Source organism: Ammospiza nelsoni, chromosome 1, assembly GCF_027579445.1.
Source record: "Ammospiza nelsoni isolate bAmmNel1 chromosome 1, bAmmNel1.pri, whole genome shotgun sequence".
Classification (NCBI taxonomy): domain Eukaryota; kingdom Metazoa; phylum Chordata; class Aves; order Passeriformes; family Passerellidae; genus Ammospiza; species Ammospiza nelsoni.
This window is the reverse complement of record NC_080633.1, coordinates 147,653-166,179: the sequence shown is the minus strand read 5'-3', so window position 1 is coordinate 166,179 and position 18,527 is coordinate 147,653. Positions and strand designations below refer to the sequence as shown.

The 18,527-nt window shown below is 44.5% G+C and overlaps 1 protein-coding gene across 5 annotated transcripts in view; it reads left to right on the top strand.

Annotated features, from left to right (window-relative positions):
• SMARCD3 (SWI/SNF related, matrix associated, actin dependent regulator of chromatin, subfamily d, member 3) overlaps positions 1-18,527 on the top strand; it is a 72,104-nt gene that overhangs the window by 30,342 nt on the left and 23,235 nt on the right. For all 5 annotated transcript variants that reach the window (XM_059477415.1, XM_059477408.1, XM_059477432.1 and 2 more), the window contains 2 exons: positions 5,629-5,840; positions 8,894-8,936. In XM_059477415.1, the coding sequence (XP_059333398.1) occupies positions 5,638-5,840; positions 8,894-8,936 (246 nt within the window). In that variant the 5' untranslated portion in view covers positions 5,629-5,637. The remainder of the gene's footprint in view (positions 1-5,628; positions 5,841-8,893; positions 8,937-18,527) is intronic.

Here is an 18,527-nt window from a genome sequence, read left to right as displayed (position 1 = left end):
AGATGCATAGACATTAAAACGGGGAACTCATGAAGTAACATCTATATTTTTAGGGAGGAGAGAAGCTTTATACCAGTTTTATTTGTTGCACTTTTAAGAGCCCATTTTGAAACAACACGTCCAGTTGGGAAACCATTGTGCAGTCAGAAACTTGTTGCCATCACACTGTATCAATCTAGTCTAAATTTCTTAAGGGTTCCATGTACTTCTAGTTACTCATTTTTACTTCTAGACAGCATCAGATATCTCCTCTTGCTTATGTTTATGCCCTATAGAAGTCATAGAATTATTTGGATTAGAAGGGACCTTAAAGATCTTCTTGTCCCACCCCTCTGCCATGGGCAGGGACACCTTCTGCTAGACCAGATTGCTCCAAGCTCCATCCAGCCTGGCTTTGAACACTTCCAGGGATGGGGCAGCCACAACCTGGGCCTCATGACCCTCATAAGTAAAGAATTTTCTTCTAATCTAAACCTACTGTCTGTCAGTATGAAGCCCTTCTCTCTTGTTCTATCATTCTGGGCCCTTTTAAACAATCTCTCTCCATTTTCCTTGGAGGGTCTTTTTAGTTAAGAAATATGCTTTTTATATACTTGGTGGTGGTGGTTATTCTCAGAATCTGTTAGTGTCTCTGTTAACAGAGCTGGTGACCATAAGAGCCGCCTGTGTGGTGCTGAGGTGGATGGAGTCTGTCAGGACAGGAGATTGCTGTAGGTGCAGCTCAGCACTCAGCTGCAATGCAGCAACTCCTGGCTCTCTGCTCAGTCTTTCTGAGGCCTCTTGTGGGTGTTCTTGCTTTACTTTTCTTGACACTTTCTTTTTCTTTCACCTGTAAGTTCTCCAGGTTATTTTCCTCTTACTGATATGTCCAGACAGGACTCCTTTTTTCTCCTGTGTTTTGACTGCTGTGATGCACATCCCCTGAGAAACAACTTCACAGTAGAAGAACATAGAAAAACACTGCCTTAATGTTGTCTCATTACTGCTGTCATGTGGGATCTCAGCACCTCAGGACTGATGTGCAGAGTGACCGAGACCACCCTTGGGGGCCTCGGGAGTCCTGGAATGTCGCCAGAAGCGTCTGGTGGCTGGACTTTGATCCTACAAGGGAGACAACACCTGTATGAGGATGGGAGGATTTCACTGGGGTAAATGGTGAAGGGATAAGTTAATTAGAGTGTAAGACACAGGGTTTAGGATTTCTGTACAGGGGGGTCTAAAGAAGTAAGATGGAGGAATTGGGGCGTGTCCTGTTCTTCTTCTTGGCCTCCATCTTCTGTGGTGATGTGGGCACTTTGGGATTGGTTACTACTAAAAGTGCACTGGTTAATAAGGGTAAAAGGTATTGGGGAAAATTGATAAATATTGTATACGTAATTTTGAATGTAAAGATAGGTGACTGCCCCAGGGGCTCGCAGTGTGCTCATGGCTGGTTTGCTGTGCAGACCTCTGTTGGGCTGAGAGAAAATCTTTTAGATAAACAACTAATAAACACCGAGACCGAGAAAAAACCTGAAGCCTCTTCTTGTCCTTTGAAGCGCGGGCTGTCCAAGGCCACCCCGGGCCTTTCCAGGTCATCAAAACAGCCGAGAAACCGACACTGTCAGACAGAAGTTCACTTAAGGATGCCAAAGAGGACAGAGACAGAGCTCTGATGTGAGAGGAAGTTCAGGCAAGGAGGACAGCAGGCAAGCCAAACACTGCTTAGGAAGCTGTCCGTGGACAGCAGTGAAGGGCTGTGGCAGCAGGTGTCGGGGTGGTGTTCTGCTGCACTGATGGCACTCTCAGGTTTGAACAGCTGTAGCCAGAGCACATGTATACAGGCAATTGGCAGAACTCTTGGAGACCAGTATACCTGCATGAAATGTGTGCCTTTGTGTCTTTGCCTTGATGCTGTGCTGCTCTGTTTTCTGCTTCACCTTCTCAGAGCTGTGAGAGTCATCCTTTCAGCTGGGGACAGGCTGTGGTCTTCCTCATTTCCTATGTCCAGCAGTGGCTTTGCCCTCCATCCAGTGAGGTGTTTGTGCAGAATAATACATGCAAATATAATCAATGGAGGTAAAAAGGAGATAGGACTGTGGGTACAAACAGAGATGGGTCAGGGATGGGGCTCTCAGGTAGATGATTTTCCCGGAAGGAGGATGTATCACTGCTGTTTTGCACTGCAGTGTTTCCTATGGATGCTTCTTGTTTATGATAGATTCCATCCTGCTGAGGAAGAGGGGGAGAGACAGATCCTAACCTGTAGATAGATGCACCTTCAAGATCTCTTTCAAAAGTATAAGGGTATTGGAGTACTCTTTAGTATGAAGAGTTTTCTTTTTTAATGTCACTATTGTAAAAAATTTGAAATATTGAAATCACTCTCTTGTATCACACGTGTTTGAGAGCAAAATAAGCTTTTAGGTATGGTGAGATACTGCTTGTATGTTCTTCATTTATCAAAGTTTAAATAGATAAAGCATTTCTGTATCTTGGGAGTCTGGTGGGCTTGCAGCAGGAAGACAGTTGCATAGTGAATAGTACTTTATCTATGAGTGATTTCGGAGGTAGGAACATGAGAACAGGTGAAGGAATGAGGCGGTCAAGGGATGAGATCGAATGTTCTTTTTCTAGAGCTGCCTCTCTTCTCTCATATTTGTCCTTTCTCTGTTTCTCTATTTTAGTGCTTAACGAAGGAAATTGAAGGAAGTTCAAAAACATAAGACCAAGACTGGGAGTAGATTTGGCTTGCTGACCTTGTTCTTCAAGCCCTAAGTTGTCCTTTACAGCAGCACCAAAGTGGGCCTTCGGTTTTATCCATGTAGCCAGTCAGTCTCCATGAGAGGGCTGTGCTCAGGGTCCGGGCTCTTCTGAACGACTGTCAGCTGTCCCCAGCTGACTGACAGGCAGCAGCTGGCCCTGTGCTCTGCCCTTTGCTGGAAGGAGGCCACAGTGTGTGGCCTGACAGATGACAGATCCTAAATGCAGGCTCAAGAGAGAAGCATTTTCTGCGCTGTTTCTGTCCGCTGACTCTGCCTGGGTCAGAGGGTTGGGGCTCATACACGGGAACAGAGAGCACTGTTCTCTTCCAGCTGTTCTTGGGACTCCAGGCTTATGGCAGAAGGCATTTGGAGTTTTGCACAAAGCTGCAGTTTGGTCTGTCTGCTGCCTGCTGCTCTCTCACACCTGCCATTGCTTTCTTACATGGACACTTGCTGAATTCACCTGCTTGGGTTCTTGTGCTGGTGACTCTCCTCCCTCCTGCCTTGCTTCTCTGTCCGTACCAGTTATAGCCCATATTGGTTCTTTGCTGATCATCCATTCCTCTCCTTTCTCCAGTCTCCTTTATAGGTACAAGCATCAGGAATATCTCAGACTTGTGGTGATCAGGGACGACCCTGAGCTGGGGCTTTGGGAGCTATAGTGGCTTTGGATGGTTAATTTGGAGATTTAATAATTTGGTGGGTCCAAATTATTTTTAGAACTATGTTTTATTATAATACATATATAAATATTTAGAAATCATAGAAATTATGATATAAAGATGATGTAAACTTTTAAAAATAATGATATATGTTGACTGTATACTAAATATTTTCTTCCCAGTGGACTGGTTTGCATGCCCTCAGGGGTGCACAGATCTCATTTTGGAGTCCAGTGGTGTATTTCTCCCAAGTACTTCGCAGTGTGCAGCTATTGAGCCAAGTGTGTCTTCTGTGTTGTTAGCACCCTGTTGGAAGAGGGTTCCACAGGCTGATACCCGCAGTGTGACAAACTCACCCCTCCAGTGGTCTGTGAGCCTGGCCCCTCTGCTGATGGCCAGGGTTTGCTATTTTGGCAGGGGCCGTGATCACTCAATACCTGACTGTGCTCCCCAGGCCACGCATGATTCTGCAGAGCTCTGGCAAATGCCCCTTTGGATCACCTCTTTCCAGATGAAAAGTCACAATGTATTTATTTACCTTTACTTCCCTGGATGCAGTTCCATATGCTAAGAATTTCTGTGCCATTCGCTGTCCTTGTTTCAGCTCTGCTCTGCTATCACTGAGCTTCAGGAGCCAGGGCTGCCCACAGACCTTCATTTGTGGACACACCATGGCCATGGCACACTGATATCCCCTGTTCCCTCCACTCTTATTTCTTTTCTTTGTGATTTTTTTGACCTCTAGTAACCAGTGAACCAATATTTTCTGGAAGTGTCTGTTTAAACAAGGTTCTGCTGGACAGCAGCTTAGGGCCCATTGCTTTTTCTGTGATTCTTGGATTGTTTTTTCCCCTTTTGCAATTCAGTTCAATATGCCTTGAACTACATTTGCATCTTCCTTTTAAGCCTTCATTCTATCTCATAAAGTCCTTCTGCAGTTCTTGAAGCTGGCCTTCGTCCTTGTCAACATGAATAACTTAGCATTACCAACAAACTTCTTTGATTCATTGGTTTTTCCTGGCTTTTTTGGTTCTTTTTTCCACAGGTTGTTTTAAATATGCTGAAAAGGAGACATCCCAGTAGAAGTTTACATGTGCCTTTCTTTTGTTTTCAGAACCAATCACTTTTGCCTCATTTCTGTCCTTTAATCAATTGTTTATCCATAATGGATGTCAGTGCCTCTTGGTTTCCTTAAAAGACTTTGTAGAGGGACTTGGCTTTCAGAGGACTTTTGCTGTATAGTTATTCTTATTTTCATCCTGGTTCAAATGCCTAGAGAGTATGTGTGTCTATATTTTTGTGTATATGTGGACATATATATATATTGATAATTCTCAGATGAGACTAATCTCATCTCTCTGTTTTGAATTGCATTTTACAGGCAGTCATTATTTTACTGGTGGTTTTCTTTGATGGCTATAAGCTTTTAGAATGCAGAATTGGATTTACTGGGTGTCTTGTGCAGCATTAAGCTTGTGATTTGACCCAGTGTCTCTCAAGAGCATGCAGAAGACAACATAAATGCCAGGGCTTTAGAATGCCTACAGGGGCTGTTGACAAACTACCACATCCATTTCTTTTTTTTTTTTCTTTTAAAGGCTTGATCAGAGACATGACCTTTTTTATAAAGGATTTGTGTTGCATTATGAGCTTACACTGCTCTCTGGTGTGGGCGAAGTAGAAGGCTCTCAATGGGAAATGTTTATCCTGGTGCTTTGCCTGTGCTGGTTTCTGTCTGCCACTGCTCAGATCTGCCTGCTCGGCAGTGCAGCACATGCAGCAGGAGCATGCTCGCAGCAGCAGTGAGCTGCACCACTGTGGTGCTGCTCGGCAGTGCAGCGCATGCAGCTGAGTGTGCTCGCAGCAGCAGTGAGCTGCACCAGTGCTGACTGCGTGGCACTGCCATGGGCTGTTCCCATCCAGGCTGAAGGTAGAGCTTTCAGGTGTAACCTGGTCTGGATATGCTATTGACCACTGAGTGTTTTCCCAAGCCTAGTATTTTGCCTCCCTGTTTCCTGTCTACTTTATCCCTGAATACCTCTTCATGATATCCAAGATACACCAGTCACAGAGCTCGCGTGCCTTGTATTGCTGCTTGGTGCTCATCGGGGTGGTCAGACGGGGAATCTGCTGGGGCCTGTGTTGCATCGTGTACAAATGTCTTGGCAGCTGCAGAAAGGGGAACCAAGCTGGCTTTTCTTTGTGTTTTGCTTTTCCTCCAGCGCCCTGGGATGCCATCAGGAGCTCGAATGCCCCATCAGGGGGCTCCCATGGGTCCTCCAGGCCCCCCGTATGTCGGAAGCCCCTCGGTGCGACCTGGGATGCCCCAGACTGTGATGGAAACAACAAGAAAACGCACTGCACCACAGCAGGTCCAGCAGCAGCAGGTGCAGCAGCAGGTGCAGCAGCAAGCTACTCAGAACCGGGCTAGGAGGTGAGTGTTCTGGAAAGAAAACACAGCAGGACAATTTGAAGAGACAAAGATGGTACCTGTTTAGCAGTAGATATGACTTTTAAGAACAAATAAGACAGAAGATCTATGTACTGACAGTTTTTTTAAGCAGGAAAAACATTAGTAAGTTTTACCTTTTTTTTGTTTGTGAATGGTCTTCAACAAACCAACCTTTAATAATGTCTGGTTTTGTAGCTATTCTGCTTTTATTTCGCAGGTTTGAATTCAGGCCATGAATTTGTTGAGTATGTTTAGCCTTTAGAATTAAAGAACAGTTCTTTTCTAATATAGTACAATTACTGTATTATTTGTTGCCTGTTCTGTATAGTTGCTCTGATTTCTGACTAACCTAATAGTTTGTAAATGACACAAGTAGAAAAAACTTTGGTTTGTCATGTGAATGCTTGTACTATGGTCACTCAGAAGAGAGGTCATAAAACTTGCAGTTTTCCCAAATGTTTTTACATACAAAGTAAATAAATATGCACTGGAAGTATTTCATAAAATTAGAGGGATTTCTGTGTGGAACTTTCTTTTTGAAATATGCCCACCTTGCACATTGTTGAATACATTCTCTCTTAAGTAGGTTAACTAATTTCTTTTTGCAGCACATTAGACCTCTTCAGTTTTGAGTGTTGAGTGGGGTCCACACGCACATAGGGTGTAGTCATCTGTGTGGGCTACCTTTTGCAGAATCACTATAGATGTATATACAGCTTCAGGCAGTGTGCTGGTGGTGTCAGGGAATCCAGCTGTAGGTAAAACATGACTCCCTGAGCTGAGTTCCTCAGGAGCCCTGCTCTGTCCAGGTTATATACCTTGGATCAGCAAGCCAGATTTGGGAATGCTTGTGTCTGGGATGCATCTGGAAAGGACGCTGATCTTGAGACTATTAATACATTACAATTGAAAAAGGTTGAACACAGAAGGAATGTGTGTGAGTGCAGCACATGAGCACAAGCAGTGCATGTACTTCTTGGAGACCTTTCCCAGCAGCAGCCAAAATGCACATTCTGTAGCACCTCCCAGGAGGTTCTCCAAGAAACTGCATGAAATAATGCCCATGCTTCAGGTCCTAGGGTGGATATAACCTGACAAATTGCCCCTGCTGGATAATTAAGGTAAACTTTAGTCACTAACTAGTTGCCAGGCAGCATTAGAGGGCCGTATTTGATAAAAGTTGGTGGCTTGACTCACAGAAAAAAGTTCCCCTCCCCTGTTCTTAACTTCAGTGTTTCTAGTTTGAGAGCCAGCAGTGATCTCCACTGCCTTGAGTCCAGTTCACAGCAGTGCTGCCTGGGTATTCGGAGAGTTTCTCTGTTTCTTCTGCTGTGCCTTCCCTTCAACTAATGTGTTGATTGTTTTCCCTTTTTTCATTTCCACCTCCCTGTGGTTTTCCATTATGTGTTTTTCAGGCACACTTTTCTGGCACCTTGGGTCCAATTCTGGGGGGAAAATCAGTTCCGTGTTTTCTAGCACGGGCCAAGAAAGTTGCCCTTGTCCTTTCTTGGCAGGTTCGGTGGAGACAAAAATCTCATTTCTGTAAGAGATTATTGAATAACTGGTTGAGATCCAGATTCTTAGAGGATGTTGCTTTGTTTTTTTCTTGTTTTTTATTTGCAAGCCTATGGGGTTGTTGCAGGTTCATGCATATCCCAATCCCTTTGGGAGGCTGGGGCTTGCTCAGCCTTTGCTTCCAGATTCAGTGAAGTGTTTCAGTGCAGATTTCTTTCTGTGAGCGGTGGAAGGTGTTGGAGTTTCACACCATGTGACATTCCATTCCCATTATTCCTACCCTTGTAAAAGGGACGTTGTACACCTGTTGGGTGTAACTGAACTTTCTGTCCACTGTACCTCCAGGCACAAAGAGTTCCTCAGCCTTGGCTTATGTGGGCATGGGGAAGAGTCTCAAGAATCTGGTATTTCAGCCCTGGCTCATTATTAACAAATGTAGGAAGAGACCATGCCACATCAATGTGTGGAAACTGCTTTTACGTGGACACGGCTGATGACAGACTTGCAGTGTGAAAAGGAGGGGGGGGTCCTTGTGAAATGGCAGAGTGGCAGCAGCTGGTTTGCTTTCTCTCATTTGTCCCTCGCAGAGGGAGTGATTAATCTCCTGCTTAAGATAAAGGCCTTGCAAGTTAAAGAGATGGGACCTGAATTCCCTCTTGGCCCCTGTTAGAGGAAGCTGGGTGGCAGGTTTGGTGGGCGTGATCAGTTCTTAGAATCTGAAGACAGTCTTCCTGACAGCAGCATTTCTCAGGCACACACAAATTTGTGTTTATGTACACGAGTACAAGTCTATTTTTAAAAGCATAGCTATAGAAATGTGCCTATGTATGGGTATGGACACAGTATGTATACACACTGCAGGCACACATACATCTTCCCACATCTGTGTTCATAAAGATGAAGAAATGTGGCAATGTAAGGTCTTCCACCTTTATCCATCACTCATGCATATATGATAAGTAAAACAAGTGTGTATGTACATATGAAGGAAGGATGTGAATATGCGTGTGTTTTCATACATCATATGAAATACACACACATGTATGTGTCTTCTTCAGCACTTAATTTTGGGCATGATGGAATAAATGCGTGTTGTCCGTTTGAACAAGTTGATGTGCCATTTGCAGGCTCTCAGCCACTCAGATGTGCACACCGTAGGTGTGTCTGTGCACGCCACATGTGAGACTATGCTCTGCACGCTTATTTGTGCCCAGGAGCAGTGTGTGCACATGCACTTGCATGTGTTGCCGCCCTGCACCACACAAGATGCTGTGATCAAAGAACTTACAGACTTCTTTCCAGGATGCATAACAGACAGCCCTGATTTGTTCTTACCTAACTGCCTCCCCAGGCTGCTGAGAGAAGGGGTACAAGGTCCTGGGCATGGGTGAGACCCTTTTGCTGATGCATGCACAGCTGTGCACCAGCATGTGGAGATGTCAGGATAATTTAGCAGGTGGCCTCGTTACTCCTAGATCTGTCACCATGGTAACGTGTTTTTTTCTTTAAAAAATGTACAGTGCCAAGAGGAGGAAGATGGCTGACAAAATTCTCCCTCAGAGGGTGAGTCGCTTTCATTTCCTATTCCCTTCACAATCAGTTCAGCATCTTAGTGTAATTAGAGGAATTTTAGAAAATTCTTTCACTTTTTGTTTAAAAATCTAATTAAAAAGTAAGTAGGCAGTGGGTGCAAGTGGAGAGCAGGCTGGGCTGGGGGCTGGGAGCGGAGCTGCCCGGCCTGCGCGGCCTCGCGCCTGGGTTAGCCGAGCCAGCACTGCCGCTTGCTGGAGGCTCCGCGGCGCTGGGCTGCCAGCGCGGCCCTCGGGGCTCCGCACGGCTCCTGCTCCTTGCTGAGCCTGCCCAAAACCCGCTCCAAGTGTGGCTGTACCTCCGGGGCTGGGCGCACGCTCAGGTCTCTGGCCCAGTGCAGCTGCCAGGTTATGATTTTTATGGTTGTGTCACCATAGGGCTGAAGTGAACCTGTGTAAACAACAGAGTCCGAGGGGTCGGTATTGTCTGAAGAGTTACTAATTCTTTTATCCCTGGGGATATGTCTGGCTTTTGGTGTCTGCCTATGTTTGATCCTCAGTGCTTACATCTTCTACTTCCTTTCTAAACATTGGGATTTCTCTCTGCTCTCCTCTCTCATTTTTCCCATACTTTTCTTTTTCTTTGTCCTCTTCAGTACAGTTCACAAGAAACTGCTTGGTCCCTAAAGGCTTCAAAATACATAGCCTTGTCACATCCTAATCTAAGTTGCTTTGACTTCTGGTGCTTTTTCTGGGCTCAGAATCCCTTGGACAGGTGTGTCCTTTTCCTCCATATCCTTTTCAAGTTTTCAAGCTCCACTGCTAAAGTGAGCCCGCTTGCTGGCACGCTCCAAAGTCACTTCTGTGACATTTCACAGGTGCCTACTACCAGCCATCCAAAGAGGTGAGCCCACTTTGGTACTCCTGATGTTATGCTATCACTTCTTGTCTTGTTACTCCTGCCACTTTCTGAAAGCAGAGCCTTTCATATGTAAGCCATTAGATCTCTTATGTTGCTGTCTTGAAGGGACTAAGCTACCATTAAACCCAGACCTTTGAACCACTTGCAGCCTCCCTGCTAATTATGTTGAAGCCTCATTCCTGCTCTGCTGGTGGTCTGTACCTTTTTTATAATGAAAGCTAAGTTTCTTGTACTGTCAGGTTTGTCTGTCCCACACAAACTGTTTTCACAGACAATGATACATCCTGTATAGTGACACTGTTGCTGGAAATATATGTCCATTTCAAGATGCTTTTAGTTTTGTTTTGGGTTGGTTGGTTGTAGGAGTGTTTATATTTTTGGTTTTTATTTTGTGTGTTGCCTTTATAAGATTAAAGGTGTGAGAGGCAATCATACTTTTTTGCCAGCAGAGATCACTGACTCTGTTTACCAAGTCCATGATAATACTTTAATAGGTGGAAACTTACATAGGTGTGTCAGAAATCTCTACAGATGCTTTCAGAACCATGCTGTCACCAAATATTCTTGCTTTTCAGTATCTTTGTTGCTGCCAGCCAAAAGCTTTAACTGATGGAGTAATAAGGCATTTGCTAGAAGTCTCTTCTGCAGTGGGGTTTTTATGAGTGCAGCTGCAGTAGTGGTATCAATGATGTGACCTCTGTCTGGGTTAAGGTACTCTGTTAGGCTGCAGTTAGTGTGTCAGAAATCCCTTACACCATCTGTGGGATGAAGAAAAGCTGTGCACATCATTGTCCTGTCAAGTGGAAGGTGGGCACTGGTGGCTGTGGAATGCATGTGAAACATGGGTAAAACTTCCAGCTTTGTGGAACTACCTCTGGAATGTTTTCCAGCCAGTCAGCATCCCACAGATTTTTTGCAGAGTCTTGCTTGTGTTTTCTGGGAAATTTGAAGAGAAGAGGGGAAGATATTAAATACATTTGACTCTTGAAAATGATCTTATGTAGTAGTGGAAAGGAGGTGGGTTCCCACTGTTCCTTGGTATGACAATGACTCAGCAGTTGGCACAGGTAACCTCTTGTTGGATTTCCAGGCTCTCTGGTCAAGCCTGTGCCGCAGTCCTGGAGCATTGTGCTGGTTGGGTAGGATCCCTGAGCCACTCCAGGTCAACTATTTGAGAAGGATTTAATTTTGCAGGAATATAATTGTATGAAAAATTCAACCCAGCAAACTGTGCACGTAGGAAGATTGGATTAGGCAACAGCATGGGACATCCTGGCACTTCCAGTCTAGTTCCCTCTGGCTTGGAAGCCATGACACAACTGCCACTGCAAAACTAGTTAGATTCCTTACCTGAAACATTCTTTTGGCCTGGCAGCTTGGGTTTTTTTTTTTTGTTTTGCTAGGCTCGGCAAGGGAAGTAGTTTGCTAAGTTAGAGAGGCTCCCCTCTTGAAATCCTCTTAGTCATTTGTTTTCTCTGATCCTGGTTAAATTAATGTTTTTCAAACTTTTTTAAATCTACCTCTCAAAAAACCAGAACTATACATAGTATTACAGATTGCCAGTATCCACCATGCTTGGATGCTGTTCCTGCATTTTTAGCTCTATTGGAAATAGCACTACAAATTAGGATTGCTGTGTTTATTTGGGTTTTTTGGGTGTTTGGGGTTTTTTGTTTTGTTTTTGGTTTTTTTTTGTTTGTTTGGGTCTCTTGTTTGTTTTTTTTTTTTTTAATTGGCCTTTCCACATTGATACAGCCTCTGGTCATTCTGTGATTGGCTAATACAAGTATTTCTGCTTTCTGTCATATGCAACTGATGAATTCCCATATTAGAGCAGGATTTAGACTCTGAGGCATGATCCTATGTGTTGTAATGCTATATATGATCCCATCTCCATTATACGGTTCTGAGCTTCCTTACATTCTCTGTACTATCCTCTTCCTTGCAATGACAGTGACACCCAAATTTATCATTACTAAGTTTTCTTAGCGTACTTCTCCTTTTTTGTACAAGAACACTTTTTTCCTACACCAGGTCTTGCTCCAACCCGCATTTTTCAGTCTTTAGGAGTGGTTCCCTTTATGACTGTATGTCAAATACTTTACTTAAATGCAGGTTGATTGTATTGACAGCATATATTTTGTCTAAAATGCAGTTTTAACACAAGGACTTTGGTTACACTCACATTGACATACTGTAACATAACAAGGCTTAGTTTTTTTATAGTGTATTTAACATTGACTCTAGGTCTGTCCAGCAGGCTCTTTCCTGCCCTGTTTTCCTCACTTCTGGATCTTTCCCTTGTTCACACTTGGCTGTCGCTGAAACCCTCATTCAGTTTTGGAGAAGTTCACAGGCATCTTCATTCATGGCTGGGTTCCTAAATCTCTGGAGCTGATGTTACCTTTGTGACCCGGGTTTCACAGCTGTGCCTCAATTTCAACCTCAGACCACAAACTGTCTGTAGGGACACATGACTGCACCTCAGATTGTACCTCTTTCTCCAGGCCTTGCCTCCTCATTACTTCTGGTCAGTCTTATTTTCTCTTAGTATTGAGTCATTACATTTTTTCCCAGGGAGATGTGAATGTGATCCACCATTCTGATTTTTTGTCTTCCTTGCCTACCCATTCTGATGCAGGAATCTCAGCTGAAAACCATTCTAGCTCCATATAGCTGTGCCCATCTCTGCTTTTCCTTGTTTAACTTGCAGAGTGGAGTTCAACTTTGAAACAGCAAACTGCCCCTCCTTCTGTGGCATGCTCGTCTCTTAGTATTGGCTGCTGTTCTTCTCACTCAGCCCCAGATTCCTGAGGACTTTTTGTCTAGCTGTGCTGACAAGGTTTTTTACACCTGTCCTCTCCTTTTCATCTTCTCTACTTCATTTTCCTTTACACAAATATTTAGTCAATTTTTGCTGCTGCTGTTCACTGACCACCATATGGAATTCTCTGCACAGATCCCATGCCATAATAGCTGTCCTGCTGTGGGTTGGTCACTGCATGGCTGTTGTCCACCTCTTTCTTCATCTGAGCCAGCCAGAGGTGAGGAACACCAGGATCTGCCATTCTTTCATGTAAGAAAGAAGAGGTTAGGGGTGTGATAGTCAGTGGTAGCCTTGGATATAGCAACTGTGAAATAGAGAAATTAAAGATCTTGCCAGGGATGAGGAAGGAGAGTAGTCAAGTACAAACCCTGGACTTTGGATAAGCAGAGTTTGCCTTATTCAGGGGACTGGTAGGTGTGATTCCTTGAGAAGCAGCTTTGAGGGGCAAAATGTGTCAAGGAATCTGGGAGGTCTTTAAGGACCTTTAAGAGCAGCCTGCTTTAAATGCAGGAAAATGAGCAGATTTATGAGGAGCCCAGAATTAGGTAATCACAGTGCTGGTCCCAACGTCAAAAGGCAATGTACAAGAAGTGAAGCAGGGACAAGGTTACAAAGGAGGAGTTTAGAACAATTGCCTGGGCGTTGCAGGGAATGGTATCAGCAAAGTCAAAGCTCAGCTGTAGTTGAGATTTTCAAGGGACATCAAGGAGAAGAAAAGCTTCTTCTATTGTGCTAGTAATAAAGGCTGACCAAGGAGAATGTGTGCTCCATGCTGAGCGGGCTGGGTGATCCAGTGATGACACAGACAATAAGTCTGAAGCACTCAAAGCCTTCTTTGTTCAGTCTGCACTAATGATGCCTCCCGTGCCCTGTGATCCGTGAACACATCCAAGAGGAACAGGCCACAGTGGACAGGGATAGGGCCAGGGATTCGTTGAGGAAACTTGACCCGTACAACTCCATGATAACCAACAGGCTACATCTGAGGGAGCTGAGAGAACTGGCCAATGTCCTTTCAAGGCCACTCTCTCATACGTAATAGTTTTGTGTTCAGGTTGGGACATTTTGGTCTGAATGGGCTGACAGCCATGTGGGTGCATGATGAGGCTGAGAAGGTGGCTAATGGTTGCTCAGAGTGCTGCAGGGATGTGTCATAGCAGCTGATCAGTCCAGCATCCTTGCCACTGGAGGAGGCAGTGCCATGCTGGCTTATGAAATCTACAGGTGGACCAATCTCTGTGTGGGGAAACCAGTTGATATGCTTGTGGACATGCTGGAGGAATGAACCAACAAGAACTTTCTGAAAGTCAACTAAGTCAAATGTTCTTCCTTGAGAAAGAGGAGGGCTGCCTGGCTGAGAAGCAGCACTGCTGGAAAGGCCCTGGAGGCACTGGTGGACAGCGAGCTGAGTGTGAGCAGGAGGTATGTCTTGTCAGCAGAGATGACTAACAGTGTCCAGAGCTCTGTGTCCAGGAGCACAGCCAAGAGATTGAGGCACTTGATTACCCTTCTTTGCTCCATACTCAATAGCTCAGTGCTAGAGCACTGTGTCTAGTTTTAGGATCCTGAATTCAAGAAAAACATTGGCAAACTGGACTAAGGTCAGTGGATGATTGTCAGGTCGATTGAATGACTGGATCAGCACATGAGGAAAGACTGAGACAACTGGCCTTGTTCAGCCTGAAGGATGCCTCTGAGGGGACCTAGCAATATCAATGGCTTGCCATGTCTTAAGAGAGGAGGACCAAGAACATGGATTGCTTTTGCCGTTTTACTGGACTGTGTTACCAGCCCTGTAGTAGTCAGTCGGAAATCCTCCTCAAATCACTCTCTCTTAGGGGTTGTAGGGTGGCACAGTTACGATTTATAAGGAATGTCAGCCCTTAGCTGTCTTTGTTTGACCATAGAAGCCTCAGTGGTAGAGATACTTGTGTCAATAAGCTATAGTCTAAAGATTCTCAGCAGGGAAACTGTCCAGTAGCTGCCAAGTCAGACTTCAGTCACTGCCACTTAAGATAAAAATTCTGGTTCTCAGCAATACATGTGAAATGCATGGGTTATGTCCATCTGCCATAGGTAGTAAAAAAGGCCAAGGATCAAACTGAACTTGTCAAACTTGGGGGAGGAAGAGGTTTTGGATTTTGTTATCTGTCTCAAAGACAGAAATTCTTGGGTAGCCTAATTCTCAAGATGCTGCCAAATCTCTATTTATTAGTGTTTTGTTTGTTTGGTTTTTTTAATCAAGATTACTGAAACTGTTTTGTTTGTCCTGCTTAAGCAGTGAAGAATGCAGCTCCAGTTGTTCCTGCCTGCAATAGATCCAGTTTTATTTACTGGGCTTTTTCTGAGATCCTGGAGGTGCACAACAATGGGACCTGTGAAAGATTTACTGGCCAGCTGTTGTATAAAACAGGTTCAAATTACATCGGCTTGCTCAGGACCTTGTCCAGATGGGTTCTGAATACCTCCAGCCAAGGATGGACACTCCAGAGCATTTCTTGGCAGCCTGTTCCAAGGTTTTAATACCATAATGTGTTTTGTTTGTTCTGTCAGAGGTTTTTTTTTCTAAACCACTTCCTTATAGGGAGTGAATTGCCCATGCTGCAGTGAGTTTCTGCTGCCTCTCACCCTAATCTCATGCACCTCCAAGGGGAGGCTGGCCCTGTCTGTGCTTCACCAGTCCCCATGGCCATCACGCTCTCCCGGGCAACCTCCTTTTCCTTTTTCTTCTCCAGGCTAGGGAAGCTTTTGCAGCTTCTCCTGGCAGGTCTGTGCTCCAGCCCCCAACGTGCTCTGCAGGCCTTGCTCCAAGATGTCACATCTTTGTGGTCCTGTGCCCACCAGTCCAGATCCAGTTCCAACAGCATGGAGTCGGAAGGAAGAGCCTCTTTCCTGGGCTTGATGGCAAAACCTGTGCTAATGCAGCCCCTTTTGCAGCTGACCTTTGCTATGGCTGCCTTGCCCCTCAGAGTCCTTCTGCCCTTGTGTGTGTCCCTCAGGGCCCCCAGGTGCTCTCCTGCCAGTGTGTTTTGTACCGCAGCAATGCCCCCTGTGCCCCTGCCCGGTGTGACTCCATGCCAGGAGCAGAGCTTTCCCTGTGCCCACCTTCACCGTGCTGAGGAGCCGTCCTGTCTGTGCAGCCTGTCAGGGTCCCTGTGCACAGCCCTGCCGCCCCCCTGCCCTGGGCTCGGGGCTCTGAGGGCCGCGCTCAGCCCGGAGCAATGGAGCCAGAGACAGCGCGGAGCCTTCTCTGTGGCTTTGGACGTGAGCAGCAGAACCAGACCCGCTCCTGGCTTGTTCTTTAGCTGCTCATGCTGCTCGTCTTCTTGCAGAAGGCTTCCTCATTGCTTTCCCCAGCCTCCCGACTGCTGTCGTTGCCTTCCAAGCTGTCGTTCTGTGACAGCCATAGAAGCTATCCAAAGATGTTTGTATCCCAGAATTTGTAGTGTTGCAGCTGTTCCTTGGTCTCTGATTCTCTCTCACCAGCCTTGCACATCTGTTTACAGGCAGGTGTGGCAGGGCCCCCACACTGTCTGCCATCATGTCGTTCCTTCCACACTGTCCTCATTGCCCCCACCTGCAAGTTGGCCATTTTTTTGTCATCACTGATAAAAAATCTTGTGGAAATCATAGATAAAAATGCATAATTTCATGGCAATTGCTTTTTAGTAATTTATAAAAGTTTGAAATGTTTGAATTTTCATAATAGAAAGATAACTGCGGCCGCAAGAAGGACACTGTCTTACTAATGTTAATAGTAATCTCTTCCAGTTATTCATGGAATTCTAAGATAAAGTATAACTACATATGTTCAAAACCTTGGCTGATCAGATGCTGGTTCTGCTAGGTGCTTTCTGGAGTTTTGTCAACTAGATCAAGGCCAGAATGGAGAATTGAAGTATTGAAACACTCTTTTTGCATTTCTAGTTAAAACTTTAGTAGGAGAGTGTAGACCTGCACGGAGCTATGAACTGTTCTGTTAGGGCAAACCATGCAAGGGAAGGAATTAGGCAGGCTGCACAGATCTTTGTCCCATAGGCATTGTTATGCCTCCAAAAGATTATTCCAGTAGTAGGGTGAGAAAGCAAAAGACTGAGAGCTCACAAAACTGGCCTGAGTAAGCCTTTGATCTTGCCCAAATCCCATCTTTGCTGTGACCATAACACATCCCTAGAGAAGAATACAAACACAGCAAGTACAATTCCTCTCTCAAACGCTCTCCCAACTGTGGCCATTTGCAGTTCAAGGAATTAGATGCACTTTTGTCTTTGGCTGATTTTAAAGTGTTTGTGCTTTTTAGCATCTTGTAATATTTAGCATCCAGTTTGGTTAAAAGAATGGAATAGGAGATAACCATTTCACTTTCATGTGATAAAAGATGTAAAAGCATAGAATAAAAATATTTATTGAAGGTTTCTGCTGTTTCTACAAACGTCCTAGAAATTTGATTAGATCCTGGTCTAGTACCTGTTGAACCAGCCAGAAAGGCTGTATCACCTGTGCTGCATAGGCTCTGTCCTAAGGACTCTGTAGGCCATGCTTCAGCCTGTGCCCAGGGCATTCACAGACTGACTCTGATGGCACTTGGCATTAGAGGTCTGAAACTACTCTCCCGGTCCAGAATTTTTAATTGACTGTAGCACACTATCATTAATTTCTTCAGGCAAGGAACTGAGAAATCTTTTCATGTGTGCAGAACAGGAAAAAAACACTGGGGTGTTTTGTTGTGTCAAAAGATCTGCACTCAATGCCTCGCTGCCCTTGCTCTGCAAGCTGTCTGTCAATTCCCTGATGTTTCCAGGATAGTGCTTGCTCTTCATGCTCATGTTTCTTTTATCATGCAGCTGATACTAACATTTTGAGAAAGCATATAACCAGTTAAAGCTATAAGGGTTTGTCTAAAGCTGAACAGAGTTTTTACTCTGGTTTCTACTTTTCCAAAGTATCTGTGATTTCTGCTTTTCCAAAGTTTTAGTCTTGCTGTAAGTAGAGCAGGTATTCTACCATCTCAAAACAAAAAGAGTCAGTTGAAAGATACATTTATTTAATAACTTTAATCTGTCTAAATACAGCAAGGAGAAATTGTTTGTTGTCAGGCTGGAAAAGAAAATCATTAAGAAAGGGATGGCAAAAACCTGTAAAACATATAGCACAGGTGCCTAGGGAATGTCTTCCCACTGCTGCTCCAGCAGTGGAGGGAAATAGCATCAAATGAAACTCACTCGTGGCAGGTTCCAAAGGAGGAAAAGGAGGTTCTTCCTCCTACATTGCCTGGTGAGGTTCTGGAACGCTCTGCCTTGGACTGTTGCGGATATGAAAGGCAGAAACTTTGAACCCTTGTCAGAGACACAATACTAGGAGAGCCAGCTGTTGGCATGACCTCTGCAATTGTTCTCATGTCCTTGTTCCACAGGGAACAGATGCATGCCTGGTGTCTCTCACATAGGTGTTTGTGCCTTACACCAGATATAAACTGTAAATTTAACTGCAACTAATTCTGTTTCTAAAGCAAAACATGAATACCAACTCACTTTTAATTCCTGTGGAAATATAGGAGTGAATATTGAGTGAATGTTGTAGAAATAGAAAAGGTTGTCTAGTAGATCTATTTTAGTTACTTACAGTACCTTTTTATTATTTTCCTGCATGAATTATTCCAAATTAAGAAGCAACATTTTAATTTAAGGGTATACTTACCCATTTCTAAGCTCAGTTCATTAGGTCATACTCCAACCTACTTCATATCCCCTCCTCTGCCAACTTCCCTGTAAAAGAGAATATAAAAAGGGGGTTTGTCAATAGAACTAATGTAGTTAACTAATGTATTAAAATAGCAATAAAAGATGTCAGGATTGTAAGTTGACACCTGATGGCTG